General features: G+C 41.7%; 2 protein-coding genes across 3 annotated transcripts; one reads left to right on the top strand and one right to left on the bottom strand.

Annotated features, from left to right (window-relative positions):
- Positions 1–572: 572 nt before the first annotated feature.
- On the top strand, positions 573–17886 carry LOC108699038 (extracellular calcium-sensing receptor). Its single transcript, XM_041573440.1, has 5 exons — positions 573–964; positions 1947–2789; positions 13564–13791; positions 15197–15320; positions 16780–17886. The coding sequence occupies exons 1-5, from the start codon at positions 707–709 to the stop codon at positions 17685–17687; spliced, it is 2361 nt and encodes a 786-aa protein (XP_041429374.1). The 5' UTR covers positions 573–706; the 3' UTR covers positions 17688–17886.
- Positions 6648–13024, bottom strand: LOC121397179 (serine/arginine repetitive matrix protein 2-like). 2 transcript variants are annotated; one of them, XM_041573439.1, is made up of 2 exons: positions 11199–13023; positions 6648–7620 (listed from the first exon to the last, which is right to left on the bottom strand). In XM_041573439.1, the coding sequence occupies exons 1-2, from the start codon at positions 12799–12801 to the stop codon at positions 6968–6970; spliced, it is 2256 nt and encodes a 751-aa protein (XP_041429373.1). In that variant the 5' UTR covers positions 12802–13023; the 3' UTR covers positions 6648–6967. The 2 variants fall into 2 exon arrangements, with proteins under 2 accessions (XP_041429373.1, XP_041429372.1); XM_041573438.1 differs by having other exon boundaries at positions 7527–8714; positions 11199–13024.
- Positions 17887–18150: the final 264 nt, after the last annotated feature.

Here is an 18150-nt window from a genome sequence, read left to right as displayed (position 1 = left end):
ACAAGCTATTGTAAACCAGACAATTATTTGTGTGTAAAACTGATAAACTGTGTTTTTAATGCAAACAGTTACAATTTTGACATGGCATCCTTGTCTCAAGGTTCAAATGTTTTTCATACACCTACAATTGTTAATTCTCCCCCTCTAAATGATGGCAAGTTACAGATGACCTGCCATAATGACCAGTTCACAGATTGTACTTTTCATCTCGAAAAGCAAAACACAATTTTATGTTATGTTATGTAAGTGACATACATTTATCCTGTCTGATGTATCTTGGTGCAGTTTGTTAACAATTTGGATGGTCTAAATGCCAAAGCCCGTTGATCACTATACGCTAAAGCCTGAGCTATTCAGCTTCATGCCAACTGTTGATCTATGATATTCTTGGAATAAAATCACTATTGAGCCTTCATTAAAATTATAAGCTTTTGTACAATTACATTAGAAGTTGATGTCAAATTGATTGGCTTTTTGAGCTCTACCCTACACACAAGTGATTATACAGTTCAGATAGGGAGAATGAATTCCTTGAAAGAATTGTGCCTGGGTGCTGTTTTTCAATAGGGTCACATATTTCTCTGATGGATTAAGTTACTTCTCTCTGAAATAAATTTAATTTAGATTTAATTTAGAACAGTGTTTTGTGTCATTTTTTAATTTGCTTTTTAGATTCCATATAAGATATTATCGTTTTATTCTTGCAATGGTATTTGCAATACTAGAAATTAATGAATCAACTGAATTATTGCCCAATATAACACTGGGCTTCAAGCTCTTTGACTCATGTTACAATGAGGTACTATCACTGATGGGAGCAAAATGGATCTTGTCGGGAAAAAAAAATGGAGTGCCAAATTATAACTGTAACAAGGATCATATGCCATTGGCAATTGTTGGTGACATGCCATCTAAGGCCTCAGTGCCCCTAGCCAGGATCTTGGGATTGAACAGATATCCACAGGTACATAAACACTTTGCATTTATCTTAATATACTGTGTCAAAAGAATAAAACTAAAATAAATACAAACATTTTATGTTCAAAGATATGCAATATCAGAATAAATTCTTAAATAAGGAAACATGAAGGATTGTTCACATTGAGTGTAGTGCAGCTGTGTAATGTTTTGTCTAATCATGGCAGATTCTCGCTCTATGGGGCAAATTTACTTACCTGCAAAAATTCACCAGCGATGGCTTCACGCACATCGCAACACTTCGCCAGGCGTAAATTTGCCTGGACAATGCTAATTCACAAAGATCCAAAGTTGCGCACAGGTACCGAACCGATCAGCAGTTCGAAGTTACACTAGCATTGGCTAATTTGCATAAAGCATGCAGTTAAAGTACAATGGCTGTATATGCTGCAGTAAATACATTACACTACACAAGGCCACCTTAATAAAAGTATATAGAGTTGTTATAATGCAATACACATGTGCCTACAGTATAGTTTAGATGCCTATGTTATCAAATGTAGGGGGTAATGAGGGTCCACCAAAAAAACATTTTTTGATCTTTTTCAGCGTTTTTTTCTGACTTAGAAAAATTTACATCAAAATTTTAAGTAAGTCCTATCTACTCCATTGCACTTCGCCTGGTCTGAGGTGGCGAAACTACATTTTGTGTAGTATTGAAGTAGTAGTAGTGAATTTTGCCAGAGCAAAAATTCGCCTGGCGTTAGAGTGCGAAGTTGCGCCAGAGTCTATCCAGAGTCTAGTGCCGAAATGATGTCACGCTGGTGAATTTTTGCCAGCGTTAGCCACTTCGCCCTTTAGTAAATTTGCCCCCATGCCTTCCAGAGGTGCTTGTGAATCTCTTGCTTTAGAGTTATTGTCGTTAAGGAGGCTTACTTTATTGTTTTTGCTGTTGAACAGAACAGACCAAATAAAGTATGTAAAAAGTTTCACCAGACTTAGTATCGAGTTTTATTGTTTTTCAACAGGTTAGCTTTGCTTCAAACCATCCCTCACTGAGTAATAAAATACAGTTCCCATCCTTCCTCAGGACTACATATAATGGTGATCATGAATGGATTGCCATTGCGCAGTTGGTCAAGTACTTTAATTGGACCTGGGTGGGTATTGTTTGCTCAGATGATGACTTGGGTATATCAGGTGCACAACTGTTAACTAGAGAAATAGAGAAAAATGGTGGATGCATTGCATTTCAGGAGACACTTCCTATAAGCAGCTCCATGAAGTTCATCTACCGTATCATTGATGTGATCAAGAAATCCAGAGCAGCAGTGATTGTTTTATCCTGCACCATGGAAAGCCTTGTATCTTTCATGGAAGAGATTTCTTTTTGCAATGTCACTGACAAAGTCTGGGTGGGAACATCCGGCTGGACCATTACTTCTGATTTTCCTAGGATAGAAATTCTAACAACCTTAAATGGGAGCCTTGGGATATCACCTAAAAAGGGGAACATTCCAAGGTTTAAAGAATTTCTTTATAGCATACATCCTTCCATATTTTCAAATGATCCTTACATGAAGACTTTTTGGGAGAATGCTTTTCACTGTGTTTGGCCAGGAAATGATTCCTACAATAATACATCTCCAGCACTGCTTAAAAATGGCAGTGATTGGTGCACAGGAAAGGAGAGACTGGACAGCATTGATGTAAATATATATGATGTCTACAACTTTAAATATACATACAACGTGCATAACGCTGTCTTTGCTCTAGCTTATGCTTTGCACCAGATGAAGAATTGTGTTCCAGGGAAAGGGCCTTTCAAAAATGGAGCTTGTGCTGATGCCCCTAATCATCAGCCTTGGCAGGTATAGTATATCACTCTCCTAGATAAGGGTGTATGAAGGTAGCAAAGTGTGAAACACACTATTGATTTCATAAAAATATTTGTGTAGTTAATTTGACATTAAAACCACTGACAAAGAGAATGGTAGACATTATTAAAGGGATATTAGATATTATTCAATTTTTTTCTGAATTGGATTTACATGGCACAGAACTTTGCTCCTTTCAAAATAAAAGCCACATTAAAGGAACAGTTCAGTGTAAGAATAAAAACTGGGTAAATAGATTGGCTTTGCAAAATAAAAAATGTTTCTTTATAGTCAGTTAGGCAAAAATGTAATGTAGAAAGGCTGGAGTCACTGGATGTCTAATATAATAGCCAGAATCCAACTTCCTGCTTTTCAGCTCTCTAACTCTGAGTTAGTCAGCGACTTGAAGGGGGACCACATGGGACATAACAGTTCAGTGAGTTTCTAATTGATCCTCAGCATTCAGCTCAGATTCAAAAGCAAACCGTTATGACCCGTGTGCCCCCCTCAAGTCACTGATTGGTTACTGCTTGGTCACCAGGGTAACTAGACAGTGGAAACCAAGAGAGCTGAAAAGCAGGAAGTAGTGTTCTGGCTATTATGTTAGCCATCCAGTCACTCCAGCCTTTATACATTACATTTTTGGCTAACTATCTATATTAGAAACATGTTTTATTTTCCACAGCCTATCTATTTACATTGTTTTTATTTTTATACTTAACAATTCCTTTAGGGGGTTATTAAACTATGGTCAAATTTTAGAGTTATGTGAGCTTTTTTAAACCTTGAATGAACTGGAACAAACTCACAACTCGAATAGTCTCTCATTTAAGATAAGGTCCGCATGGATAAAACTCGAATCAGCGCTTTCGGGGTTAAGTAACCAGGAACTCAAATTGATCGAGTTTTCTGCAGGAAAAAATTTGAATCACTCTAATTGATTGAGTTTCCAAGAGAAATCCCAAAAAAACCTTGAACATCATGAAGGCTATCAAAATTTTCAAATGGTTCAAGGGACCTCTGCCATTGATTTCTATGTGACCTCGACAGGTTTTAGATGGAGTATTTTTGGATTCAAGCTATTTATTTTAACCCTAAAAATACATTTTTGACCAACACATTACCTCAAAAACTCAAATTTTTCATGGAACTCGACAGGGGCGTAACTACCGGAGAAGCGGCGGGTGCAACTGGGCCAGGGCCCGCACCCCTGCAGAGCCCCCCCCAGGTAGATCGCGCACGCTGCAGCTGGCTGGAATTGGCTACAGCGTTAGAGAAAAATCACGCAGACGAGGGTGGGGGCGGGCCCGGCTGCACAGCCCGCACCATGGCCCGCCCCCACCAAGTTCCGTTACTGGAACTCAACCTATATGTATATGATATACAAAGAGAGATATAGAGGAACAGAGATAGAAAGGAACAAACTGAGCATGCTCAAGCACTAGCCCTGGAGGTTTATGCTGAAAACAAGTCTGATACAGAAGCCCATTTATACACAATAGAAAGAAATAAATGCTGTTTCTTTTGACAGAGGACTCAAAGCATCATTATCATTATTGAGAGTTTACTGGTGTATTTATATAAACCTTTCTGATAAAGTTTAATTAATTTTAGCCTTTTCTTCTCCTTTAAGGAACAGTGGCAGATAGCAAATTCTACGATAGACAAGTTACGCTAGTAAGATAACCTATACTTCTCTTATCAAGGGTTGAATTTTGAGTTTATGGGAGTTATTTAAAACTCCCATGTACTCAAAATTCAAAAAATACCGACCAATCCAAAATGTATTAAAAATATAGCATTTTTTAAATTCAGGTGAATAAGATGGACCTGCAAAATCAAATCGAATTTGATCGTATTCGATTTGAGTGTTTTCAACAAAAAAATAGATTTTCAAAAGTCTACCAAATGACTCCAAATTGGTTGCAGGAGGTCCCACATATGCTAAAACACAAGTTCGGCAGGTTTTAGATGACAAATAGTCAAATTTGAATTCTTAAAGAGACAGTCATTATAAATTTCAAATTAAGATTTTTTTTTTTTTAAACTCGAATCAAATTTCGGCTATTCCCTAGTCAAATTGCACTAAAATAAACTCGAAAACCGAATTTAAAAATTCAAATTTTCAATTCAACCCTTGATAAATTTGCCCCTAAATGTGGGGTGGTTCCCAAGGTGACATGTGCCAAGTAATTGGGACTTAAATGTTTATATGTCAGGAAAATATTAGTATAATCCCTTAGAGGGGGCTATGAGAATGCTGGTACACTTAGGCAGCAGTGACTTGTTTTGCTTTGACGCAAATTTGTGAAACAGCGTCTATTGAAGTCAATGGTCAATACATTTTTTTTTACAAGTGACAATATTTTTTTACTCATAATACAAAAGAAAGAAAAAGATTAACCCTTAAAGTTGCACCACCCCATTATAGAACCCGATGACTCAAGGAACAAAAAAATTTTTTAAACTTAACTTTTACTGATAAATTAGATAAAACCATACATCCAGAAGAACATTTAAAATAAAGTTAGGAACAGGGAGACACAGAACCCAAATTAAGTCAGGCAATAAATGCAGAGCATGAGGTGAATATAGGGCTGTCAATGGGTAACCAGCCCACCTGCCAAACTTGGCATACGAGTGATAGTGAGTCTCAGTTAATCTTAATTATTTAACCATGAATGGAGTTAACATTAAGCAGTCGCTTGTAAAACTCGGTATTTCTACCCGATGGGTAACCACCCCACCTGCCAGTCTTCATATACCAATGCTAATGGGTATCAGTTGGTCTCGATTAATAGGATGTAAAATTACAATGACCGTTTCCAGGCATGGGTATTACCACCACCCCTTCACCCTCAAAAGTCATCCTCTGACTTAATTTGGGTTCTGTGTCTCCCTGTTCCTAACTTTATTTTAAATGTTCTTCTGGATGTATGGTTTTATCTAATTTATCAGTAAAAGTTAAGTTTTAAAACATTTTTTGTTCCTTGAGTCATCGGGTTCTATGATGGGGTGGTGCAACTTTAAGGGTTAATCTTTTTCTTTCTTTTGTATTATCATGTATCCCCATAACCCTGCACACCATCTATCTGCTTCTCTAAAAATTTAAGGGTGGTGCTCCCTTACTCAGACTTGCATATATTTTTTTACTCATTAGAGTCTTTAGGGTTGTTTTTGTGGCCAAACCTGGGAAATTAGCTTATAATTATATAGGCAGACACCTGGGGTGTGGATATTACCAATGGTGATGTGATGTTATGAATATTGATATACCTAATGAAGTTCCTTATAGCCTAAATTATAACCTAATTTACTACATACAGAGCAGGGTGCAAAGTGCAAAAAAAATGCATAATTGCTCAGGTACATACTGTAGATATCCCTCCTGTTATCCCCTAAGAATCCCATAATTTTCACATTTTCAGCAAATTTAGTAGCGCCAGTGGTGCTGAACCCAGTTCCTAGCTCGTGCTGCCCTGCTCTGTGCACATAACGCCATGTTTTAAAGTCAAAGTAAATTGCCACTTTCTTCAGTAAAATGCTGTCCAGTGGCACCCATGATTCTTTGTAAAGGTGCTGAGAGTCATATTTCAGCCTCCAATACTTCTGTGATAATGGATAATGTTTCCCCTTGGTGTCTATAGCGCCATCTGAGAACTCAGACTGTGAATTTGTACTTCACATGGTTACAGAAGTGATGTATAGTGAGGAATGAAACTGTCCCACTTTGCTTTGCCATAACATTTGTGAGCCCATGACAGAGGCCAGGTCGGTACCTGTGTCAGCCCTTACCAGCTAACCAACAACCCCCCTTTTTCCAGGCCCCCTTTAATAAAATACAACAAATCATTTTTTGGATGAAAAGGCCGCAGAACAATTTTTATTATAACAAGTAGTATTGTAGTGCAACACACACTACTATAAATGATAACATATCATTAACATAGCATACGATAACAATAGTATTTGTATAACAAACAGTAAACCTGAATACCTACGTACTGTAGTAGAACTTTATAACTGCACAACGCAACAGCGCTGCCAGCTGCCATAGTAGCCTGTAACCCATCTGCTACCCAACCAAATGCTATTCGTGTGGTGTTTTGTTACCCCTGAGGTGACAGGCCTTCCAGCTACCCATTAACCCTGCAACTCCCGTACTCACACACCTATTGGTTCCTGGACTCCATGATCCCGCCACCCGCGCGTGCACTTGACACCTTAAGAGCACCGCGCACCGCCAAACAAAACTCCAGGGCCCTTTCAATCCCTTCTGCGATGGCCACAGTAAAGAGAGCCATACCAATATCGGAGAGGTGTACCCCATCTGTGGAAAAACAACCCTTCATTTTGTCCTCTAACCCCCTATGCCTGACAACTATGCCACCTGACTTACGTATAAAGATTGAGAGTAATTTATTCACCTTCCCCCTGCTCCTTTCTATGGCTTGTATGTCCCGTGCAAACCTCCATACCAACCGGGGGGTTATCTCCGACCACACTAATATGATGCCGGGGAACAGTGACCGAATTCTATCAACATCCTGTTTCATCATGATGACTAAATCCCTTTGTGCTACCAAGCCCAGGTCATTCCCCCCAACGTGTATTACCAGTATATCCGGACGCTGTTCCACCTTGGCCAACCTGACTAGGGCAGGCCATACTCCTGACCATCTTAGACCAGGAAAACCAAACCATTTGACTGATATGCGGTCCTCCGGAAAGCCCAGCTGCAATGCGTTCCCTTTGAGAACTGCGGCTCTCCTTCTGGCCCGACTGATGAATGAATGTCCCAACAACCATACCATGGTTTTGCCACCTGAAAACACAACAAAATAACCATGAGTGACATGAACAGAAAAACCAACAAATTTTTTTTTTTTTTTTTTTTTGTAGTGTCCTGATTCTTCTTGCTCTGTGTAAAACCATGTAGAACCTCCTAGACCAGTAAGCCTGGCCGTATATAGCTGAGGAAGCGTTTGGACTCCCATCTCCCAATTTTCATGACCATCCGCTCTCCTAAACCGAGACCGGCTGCTTCAGTTGCTGCCCCTATGCGAAATGAATGTGTCCCAAACTCCGTTGGGTTAACTCCAACACTTTCTAAAGATTTTTTTAAGATGTTATTAAACTGAAAACGAGTCAATGGCATCCCATTCTCATGCTGCAGAAAAACTTTGCCACACACTCCTCGCAAATGTAAAAAACGACTTACACAGCCAACTGGGCAAGTTGCCCCACCATCAACTTTGAACAACACAATATCCTTCCCTTTTCCCAATGAATCCGTTTTGGACTGTCTCAAACGGATTGTGATTTTATCTTGAAACACTTTCACATCTTGGAGCAACAAGCCACCTTGTGAGGTTTTGCTTTTACTGACTAACTCGCCTACCCTGAAGGCTCCGAAGAATGCCAGTGCAAAAGCTGCCCTAAACAATTGCACCTCATAACCTGAATAACAGCATTGATCCAAGACTCCCTGGAGCCGTGCCAGCAGTTGAAATGATATGGGCCGTCGTGTATCTTTGGAGTGTCTACTTTTTCTAACCCCTTTTAGCGCTTGCCTGATGATGAACTCTTTTGTCAGGTCCTCTTCGCCTCGCAGTTTGAACTGGAACGCCAGTCCTGCCATGCGCTTATCTATAAAAGCTGCTGACTTACCCTGCTCTGTGAGCCAGACCACATACCAAATGAGACCAGCGCGCCTATCCTCCCTGGTAGTAAAACCGCCAGCCCAGCCAGTCAGTTGATTCCATTCCTCCCACGCCTTACCATAAGCAGTCCATGTTGCCTTGGCTAAGGAAACCTTTACAAGCTCCAGCAGTCTACGCTCGCCAGCTGCCAAAGCTGCTGTGGAAATTGGCATGGCCGCGGTGCTGCTTCCGGCGCTGCCTCCCGAAAACGCTCCCACTGAAAGCGAGACAGTGCATCAGCGATGACATTCTTTTTTCCTGGTATGTGCACTGCTCTACAATGTACATTTAACTGAAGGCACCGGAGGACCAGTGTCCGTAACAATCTCAGAACTGGGGGTGATGATGCGGACCAACTATTGATGGCCTGAACTACTGTCATATTATCCGAATGAAAAACGATCCTACAGTCTCTCAGTATGTTTTCCCACACATACATAGCCACTACAATTGGGAACAGTTCCAAAAACGCTATATTGAAGGCTAGTTCAGACTCCCTCCACTCACATGGCCATGGCGCGGCGCACCATTGTCCCGCCAGGTAAGCCCCAAAACCAAAACCCCCTGCTGCGTCTGTAAAAAGTTGCATGTCCTGTGCTGACTTCTCCTTGGCCTGAAAAAGTACTGTCCCATTAAAATCTCTCAGGAAGTGTCCCCATACTGCTAGGTCTGCCTTAACCTCCTTATTAACATGTATATGATGGTGTGGGGCCCGAGCCCCAACTGTAGCTAAGGACAACCTCCTGCAGAAAACTCTGCCCACTGGAATAATCCTGCAGGCGAAATTCAATTTACCAAGCAGTGATTGAATCTGCCTCAAAGTAGCCCGATTTGCCCGTTTCATGGACTCTACTGCCTGTTGTAGTTCAATAACTTTTGTAGTTGGGAGCCTGCATTCCCCTGCTACCGAATCAATTTGAATTCCCAGGAACTGAATGGATGTAGTGGGTCCCTCTGTCTTATCCCTAGCTAGGGGTACCCCAAATGCCGCTGTTATGTCCTGTAATGTCTGCAATAGGTGAAAGCACATATCACTGTTGGCTGGGCCGATGCATAGAAAGTCATCCAAATAATGCACAACGGAGTTACAGCTTGCCGTGAACTTGACAACCCACTCCAGAAAAGAACTAAACATTTCAAAATAGGCACAGGAGATAGAGCATCCCATGGGCAGGCATAGATCTACGAAAAAGGCCCCATCAAGCCAACAACCCAGTAAGTGGTGACAATCCGGGTGTATAGGTAGCAATCGGAAAGCCGACTCAATGTCGGCTTTTGCCATAAGGGCTCCCCATCCTGCTCTCTGTACCAATTTTACTGCTTGATCGAATGATGTGTATGACACAGAGCTCAGGTCTTTGTCAATGTCATCATTAACCGAGCTACCCTTGGGATGTGACAAATGATGGATCAGCCGAAATTTACCCGGCTCCTTTTTTGGCACCACACCCAAGGGTGAAATTCTCAAGTTGTGCAGGGGCAGGCTAGAAAAGGGGCCCGCCATCCTGCCCAACTCAATTTCTTTAATCAATTTTTGGTGGATTATCTCTGGAAATTGTTCTGCGGACTTGAGATTCCGCGGGGCCCCCGAGACCTCTCTGTCCTTGAATGGTATCCTGAATCCCTCCCGAAAACCCTGTTCTATGGCCTCTGCGTCCCCTCTCTTAACGTAGCGGTTTAGCCAAGGCAGCATCACGTCTAACTTCACTGGTGTCTTGCCCTTTGGTAGCCTCAACCTGCTTTCCTGATGCCTTTCCCCGCTTGAAACACCTGCTATACGAGTGTGAGCCCCCACAACCGGAGCACTCATGCTTGAACCTGCATGAATTCCCCCACTTGCATTGGCTATCATTAAACTGCCAGCAGTATCCAAATTTGATCGGGGCCGAGGTGCCAGCTTGCTGTGCCCCGGCCCCCCTCTGAAAGGGAGATGATTTTTGTGCCATCATAAGTTTTAGCCAGAGGGTAATGTCCATCTGGTCCCATCTCATGGTTGGGTTGGCCGCTAGCCTTTGGCGAAATTGTTCGTCGTAGCGCCACCATGCCAACCCACCGTAAACCCGGAAAGCCTCCCAGATACCATCTACGTAACAAAAGAGAGCCGAGCATTTTTCAGGAGCTTTTTCCCCGATAATGCTGGCTAGGATACAAAAGGCTCGGAGCCAGTTACCAAATGTTTTGGGGAGCTTTCTATATCTTTTTTGTTTCTCTTCTTCTTCTTTTTTACTATCTTTTTTGTCGTCCTCTTTTAGCTCGATAATCTCCTCCAGTGGAAGGAGGGAGAAAATCTCTACAAACTCTCCTTTCCATATCTTTTCCTTGACCTCTGCCTTAATATGCACCCCCAGTGGGCCTGCGAACGATAGGTATGCATTCTGCCGGGCTGTATCGGGGATCCCGTTTGCTATGGCATCCCTTTCCGATTCCCTCTCTTTTTTACCTTCCTCTGTCTCATTCAATGCCACAACTGACCCCTTTTCTGGTATCCCTGTGGTTACCTTATCTATTGTATTTGTACTGACCTCCACCCCTGCCTGACCCACAGTTGGACCGGCTGACTCTTCCCTTGTGTGCAGTGGTGCCCATGCCCTAGCTGGCCCGCCTGAGTTTCCCTTTTCCCAGCTTGACAAAATCTGCTTAATGCTGTTCAATAGTGACTCAGTACCCTGACTGTGTGACTTGTGCGGTACACTTTGCTCACCTCCAGGCCCACTGGCCGTGGCTGCACCCTGGGCCGTCAAGCTGCTCGACATCCTGTTGCTCTTGGGGGGAGGTTGCTTTCGAATCGTGACCGGTTGAACTCTGTCATGGCTGGTGGACCGCCTCCTCCTTGTCCCATCCTTGGACGTTACGCTCCTTGCTTGCGATGCTTCCCTTTCAGACATTCTTGGGCTGTTCCTGCAAGAAAAATGACAGCAAGAGTGCCCCTCCCTGTGCGAGTAACTCCTAGATGGAGACCTACTACTGCGTTCCCACCTACGGACTCGAGCTTCCTGCGAATAAGCATGAGCCGTGACGTCCCTCCTGCTGCTCCTGACAGAGCTATGGCTATGCTCCCGCCGTACTCTCCTGCTATTATCCCTGCTTCTTGAACGGCTTCTATTACGGGGAGCCGGTGACCTTTCCCTTGTGGGGGTGATGGGATCCCTGCCATGTCTGGACACCCTTACAGTGCTTCTACTTGCGGAAGTTGGTTCCTGACGCCAACCTCGCCTCCCTGTTGGCGTGTCTACCCTACGTTCTCCTGACTCCCGGTGGTGTATCTGAGCTGTGATTACTCTGCCACCCTGTGCCTGGCCAGCCGTTGACATGGATGCCGGCCTCACTGGCCTGGTAAAATCATTTTTCCTGACTGGTGGTGAAGTCCTTGGCCGAACACGGCTTAGCCGACGCCTCGCTGATGTGCTAGGGCTGGGAGTGGAACAGGCCTGGGAGGGGTTAGAATGTGTGGGGGAACATGGAATGGACTGCTCCCCCCGGTCTGCGTCCATGAGAACTGGTGCTCTGGGGCTGCTGTCTATATCAGCTGTGGCTGCTCCTGGAAGAGGGGAGGGGGAAAGCTCTCCATGCTGATCATCCCTTAATGCTGTTGCTGCAGCCGTTTTTGGAGCGTGCTTTTCCCCCCTCCTCCCACCTGCCATGTGTTGGGGGCTGTCCCATCCCTCTACAATGTCTGGGCCCGTGATGATTTGTGAATGAGGGGAGGAGGAGAGCCCTACTCCCTGCTCTTCCCTTGCTGCTGCTGTTTGCGGAGCGGGCTCCTTCCCCCTCCCCCCTCCCTCCACCGCAGAAGCTGCGTGCGGTGAGAGGGCGCATACACGCCTGAGTGATGGGCCTGAACTTGTTCCTGGAGGAGAGGAGGGGGAGACAGCCCTGTGCCTGTCCTCCGTAACTGATGCAGACGCTGCTGCCGGAGGAGCAGGCTTTCTACCCCTCCTTCCTCTCCCTGCTGCCTGCGTCACGTGGTCTGCCGGCTTAGTTACTTGCCTGCTTCCTGGGCCCCTGCGACGCGTGTTAGCTGCCGTTGGCTTAATCCTGGCAGCAGGTACAGCGGATCGGATCGTCCGTTCTCCCCTGCTTGGGCTGGCACTGATCCTCCTGGCTCGACTCCTCAATCCACCAGTGTCCTGTGGGCTTAGCCGTGCTGGGGGTCTTGTTCGACGGGTTGGGCGGGTGGCTGGTCGTGCGGATTCCTCTCTCCCCAGAAGATCCTTCAGCTGCTGCTGTAGCCATCCTGGATCCTGCTGAGAAGCTGCGTCTCGGAATCTCCCGACCAGATCAGCCAGCTCCTGGTTCACCTCCATGGTAAGCAGAGTCTTTCTTTGCTGCTACAAAATGGAGTGGGGGGCGGCAACCTCAGTCCCCCCCCTTTTATCCTGCCCTACGTCACTTTGCCCGCTCCTTTTTGCTACCCAATCCCCTACAAACAACTAGGAGGGGCTTCTCCACCTCCAGCTCTGTCATGCCCCTGCTTCCCTAGGCTGTGCCATGTGTCATTGGGTTACTTGACTAAGCACCCTGAGGGATGCGAAACACGTAGGGTGGATGGAGATGCAGCTATATTTTTAACTTTTCTACCAATATATTTATTTTTAAACTGAATATCTATGGCCTTGTGAATCCGTTTCAGTGCAGGTCAGCTCTGCTTCCTAATCTTCTGCTGTACCGCTCCCTAAAGCTGTGGGTCTGGGGCTGGTGCACCCGGACCACTTTCACTGTTCGATGAGTTACTTTACTAACAATTCTGGAGCAACTTGTTCTCCCTAACTATTTGAATAACATTTGTGGAACCACAAAGAAAAATTTGAGAAATTCAGAAATATCACAAAAATGTTGCCAAATGCATTGGACTGAGTGGTTTTACTTCACATTTTTTTCTTTTTTCTTGCACCAAATGCATCAGGGTCAAGGGACATTTTTTAACTGTGACACCTGTGAATTAACATTTTTCATTAGATGACACTGCAAACTATACTGTATTTGCATAGTATAATGAAGTCCTAAAAGTCTATTTTAATGTTCAACTGATTTTTTTGTCAGCTTTTTGTAAAATGATTTCCTCCTAGCTGCTTCATTACATCAAGAAAGTTGTCTTCAATAACACTGCAGGGAAACCAATTCATTTTGATGAGAATGGAGATGGTCTTATTGCCGTAGACATCTTGAACTGGCAGTTGTTTCCTAATGGAAGTAATCAGTATGTCCATATTGGTAGTTTTGATGCCAGCTCTCCCAAAGGCCAAGAAATTGATATTTGGCTAAACAAGATTTTATGGAATGGACAGCGCACCCATGTGAGTATATATTTAGTATGTTTAGGACTGCTATATGAGTTGTACAATGATAACTAGGGATGGGCAAATTTGACCTGTTTTGCCAAAAATTTGCCTGAAAATTCGCCTACATGCATTAAAGTCTACGGGCGACAATTTTTTTTTGTAATCTCACGACATTTTTTTTTGATGCACAACATTTTTTTTCTCCCATTAAAGTCTATAGGCGTCGTTTCCTAAGCAGAACTCTGTGAGAAAATTCACTCATCCCTAATAATAACACACTTTCAGACCCAAAACTTTCCAGTGAAGGTATGGGATATGTTTCCAAGAATGCTCAGGACCCAGGGGTTTCCAGATATGTCATCTTTATCTAATTTGGATCCCCATACCTTAAGGCAGGGAACCCCAATCTTTATAACCCGTGAGCAACATTCAAATGTAACAACCTGTTTTGAGGCCACTGGGAGCAACATACAAGGGGTCAGTGAGCAGCATGTGGCTCATGAGTCACTGGTTGGAGACCACTGCCTTAAGGCTTCTAAAAATCATTTAAAATGTAAATAAACCCAATAGGATTGTTTTGCCTCCAAGAAAGACTAATTATAAATAAGTTGGGATCAATAACAAGATACTGTTTTATTATTTCAGAGAAAGAAATTGCTATTACAAATTTGAATTATTTGATTAAAATTGGGTCAATAAGTTGGCTATACTGTAATTCAGAGCTTTCTGGATAATGGGTTTTTTCAGAAAAGAGATACCACACCTGTACATGATTTATTTAGGGAAGGAACCACCAAAACATTTTGACTATCCCCCGTCATGTAAGAACTGTTCAACTGAAAGTAGTGATCAAAGGATGCTTTGCACTGTTGGACAGCTTTAAATGGTATTAAGACTTAGTTAAATGCAGAGGTGCAGCTGCCCATGGCAAACATAGGCAGCTCCATTAGTCCAATTAAGCATATTATTAAATCAGCCCTTATATAGTTAATATGGCCAAAACTAAAACTTGCCCTTGGAGGCCAAGATATATTGATTTTGTTCTAAAATCTATTACACATGCTGGTTTTTCAAGCCAATGCAGGAATAATTTCTAAATCTGATGCGAATTTGTAAAGTCTACTTACAAGGTTAATAGATAAAGCTGATGTTAAACCACTGATGTCTATTAATATAAACAGCTAATGATTAAAGTGCACGGCCTATAGGCATTTGCATGTTAGAAAATAAATGGCCTTTTTGCACTAATTTCTGATGTGACAATGTCAGAAGGAAATGGTCTCAATGGCACCTAAAGACAAGGCATTTATCCAAGATGACTGACCTTAAACTGAATCATGTGTTACCTTTTAATAAAATTTTAATAATCATGCCTATCCTGGTATATACATGGAGTTTACAAATTAATATTTCTTTATAGGTCCCTGTCTCAGTTTGCAGTGATCCATGTACCAAAGGCTACAGAAGAGCTCCAATTCAAGGGCAAAAGATTTGCTGCTTTGATTGCCTGCCATGTTCTGAAGGAGAGATTCTTAATCCAAATGGTGTGTACCAAAATAATTTAATTAAAGACATATATCTACACATATATATATACAGTAGCCCATTAAATTAAACCTACTGTATACCAGTGTTGAAAAGGAAAATGGATATAAAAGGTCAACACTACTTCTGTCACAGATGTGTAAAGTATAACTAGATTTTATTCTATGCGATTAAAATAACCTGATACCTATAAATACGTGTCGGTATAAACAAAGGGGTTATTTACTAAACTCTATTTTTTAAAAGGTAGAGTTTTTTTAGGCAAAAACTAGAATTTTTAGAGGAAAAAAAACCCTCATTTTTTTCAAGATTTATTATACCCTGAAGTTGCAAAAAGTCAGAATCCGAAAATCTGTCATCTCAAACCTATCAAGGTCATATATGTCAATTTTAATGATTTGAAGATATTGTGGTCTGTCCTGGGTTTCGTCCAATGATCTGAAAAATGTTGGAGTTTTTGGGCGATAAACCAAAAAGATCAAGTGATTAGGACTTCAAATCAGAAAGATTTGTATGATTCGAGTTTTTGCTCTAATTTATCGAGTTTTTCCCCAAACTGATTTTTTTTCAATTATTTTATAAATAAGATAAAATTGTGGATGGGAGTTTGGTCAAGCTTGGTTTAATACAGTAAAAATTTAGATAAATAAATCCCTGTCTTGCCGAGCTTCACTTGGCAGACTTATCAATTGCAGGAAAGTAATAAAACACACATACACTGCTCAATATTAAATGATATAATATATTGTAAGAAATTATATATTGTACGAAAATGAATACATCACGGATTGATTATGCAACATAATTTGAGAGAGACATCAGCTGGGAGCACCAGTACAGCGAAATCTCAAAGCCAGACCAATTGGGAAAAGTTCTACACAACACATCTGCTTGTAGATGAAGTTCTAAGGACCTCTTAGCTGAGCTCTCTTTTTATACTAGTACAATAATAAAATGATCAATCATAGCAGAGTTTGGCCTTAATCCTAATTGTGGACACATAAGAAAATAATGGCCATACGCACGAAAATTTGACCATGAGATTGACCATGAGCTTTCTTGTTCATAATAAATAATAAGAAGGATGTACGTTGCATTATCTTTTTTAATTTTTTATATTCATTCTTCTAAAATGATCTCTAGCCAGGCCCAGATTTGTGGTGAGGCCACATTGGCCCACGCCTAGGGTGGCAGAATCATAGGGGCAGCATGCCGCCCAACCAATTACTGGGGAGCACGACCTCTGGTTCGGTGTAATTCACTTCCATAAATTGCTGAATTTACTCTCCTCAATTATTTTTACAAAAAATTGTATGCTATTGGTCACCCATATGCACAAATGGGCAATTGTCCAAAATGCCCATTTTTTAAAAGTCACTCAGACGGAGAAACATTATATATGATAAGTTTAAAGTGATATAACTTTGATTTTCTAATATTGTGCTGCTTATGTTCTAGATGACACTGAATGCCTGAAGTGTCCAGAAGACAAATGGCCTGACAGCAGAAAAGAAAAATGTCTTGCAAAGCTCATTCAGTTCCTTTCTTATGAAGAGTCATTGGGCTACGCTTTAGCCTTTATTTCAATCTTGTTTTGTCTCCTTACATTTTCTGTGTTCTGTCTGTTCCTAGTTAAACAGATGACTCCCATAGTAAAGGCAAATAACAGAGAACTCAGTTACCTTCTTCTTATATCCCTTATGTTTGGCTTCCTGTGTCCCTTGACTTTCATTGGTAGACCCAACCAGATCACATGTATGATACGCCAGGTCATGTTTGCTGTCATTTTTTCACTTTGCGTTTCTGCCTTACTAGCAAAGACTATCAATGTCATAATGATATTTAGTGCTACAAATCCAGACAGTAAATTGAAAAAACTGGTGGGACTGAGAATACCAGTTTATATTGTCCCTGTGTGCACAATGATTCAGATAATTCTGTGCTCTGTTTGGTTGACAACAGCAGCTCCATTTGCAGAATTCAATATGGCAGCAGAAATAGGAATAATAGTGATTGAGTGCAATGAAGGATCCAGGGTGTTGTTTGCTTGTGTCTTGGGCTATATGGGTCTCTTAGCTACTATTAGTCTATCAGTTGCATTTCTGGCGAGGAAGCTCCCTGACACATTTAATGAGACCAAGTTCATTACATTCAGTATGTTGGTATTTGCTAGTGTTTGGGTGACATTTATACCTGCTTACCTCAGTACTAAGGGTAAACAGACAGTGGCAGTAGAAATATTTGCCATTCTCTCTTCAAGTGCTGGTTTTCTTGTTTGCATCTTTTTCCCAAAATGTTATATTATATTACTGCACCCAGAAATGAACAGCAAACAGTATATCACAAGGAGAAATGATAGAAACTAAAGGATATGATTAGGGCTATGGACATCTTAACTCTCCTCATTTTAGAATATATTTTTCATGTACTAATTCATTTTAAGTAGAAATATTAAATGGACATTTGGCTATTTTACAATCTTAAAAGGGGAACCCACAACCATATTTTCCTAAACTCAGAAATGAATCTTTCTTTATTTTATTATGTACTTTAAAATGGCAAGTTCGGGTATGGGATCCGTTATCCAAAAACCCATTATCCAGAAATCTCTGAATTATTTATAATTTTCTCTGTAATAATAAACAATACCTTGTGCTTGATTTAAACTAAGATATAATTAATCCTTGTTGGAAACAAAACCAGCCTTTTGGGTTCATTTAACGTTTACGAGATTTCTTTATAGACTTAGGTAGAAGATTCAAATTATGGAAGGATCCATTATCTGGAAAACCCAAGTCCTGAGTATTCTGGATAACAGGTCCCATACCT

Source organism: Xenopus laevis, chromosome 8L, assembly GCF_017654675.1.
Source record: "Xenopus laevis strain J_2021 chromosome 8L, Xenopus_laevis_v10.1, whole genome shotgun sequence".
In the NCBI taxonomy this organism is placed as follows: Eukaryota; Metazoa; Chordata; class Amphibia; order Anura; family Pipidae; genus Xenopus; species Xenopus laevis.
Note: the sequence above shows the minus strand (reverse complement) of the source record. Positions and strands in the feature narration are given on the sequence as shown.

Excerpts from the sequence above, each read along its gene's own strand:
- LOC108699038 (XM_041573440.1), top strand. The coding sequence starts at position 707 with ATGGTATTTGCAATACTAGAAATTAATGAATCAACTGAATTATTGCCC. Across the intron at positions 965-1,946 it reads GATTGAACAGATATCCACAG|GTTAGCTTTGCTTCAAACCA; the intron begins GTACATAAACAC and ends GTTTTTCAACAG. Across the intron at positions 2,790-13,563 it reads CTAATCATCAGCCTTGGCAG|CTGCTTCATTACATCAAGAA; the intron begins GTATAGTATATC and ends ATTTCCTCCTAG.
- LOC121397179 (XM_041573438.1), bottom strand. The coding sequence starts at position 12,801 with ATGGAGGTGAACCAGGAGCTGGCTGATCTGGTCGGGAGATTCCGAGAC. Across the intron at positions 8,715-11,198 it reads CACGGCCAGTGGGCCTGGAG|TGGGAGCGTTTTCGGGAGGC; the intron begins GTGAGCAAAGTG and ends TCTCGCTTTCAG.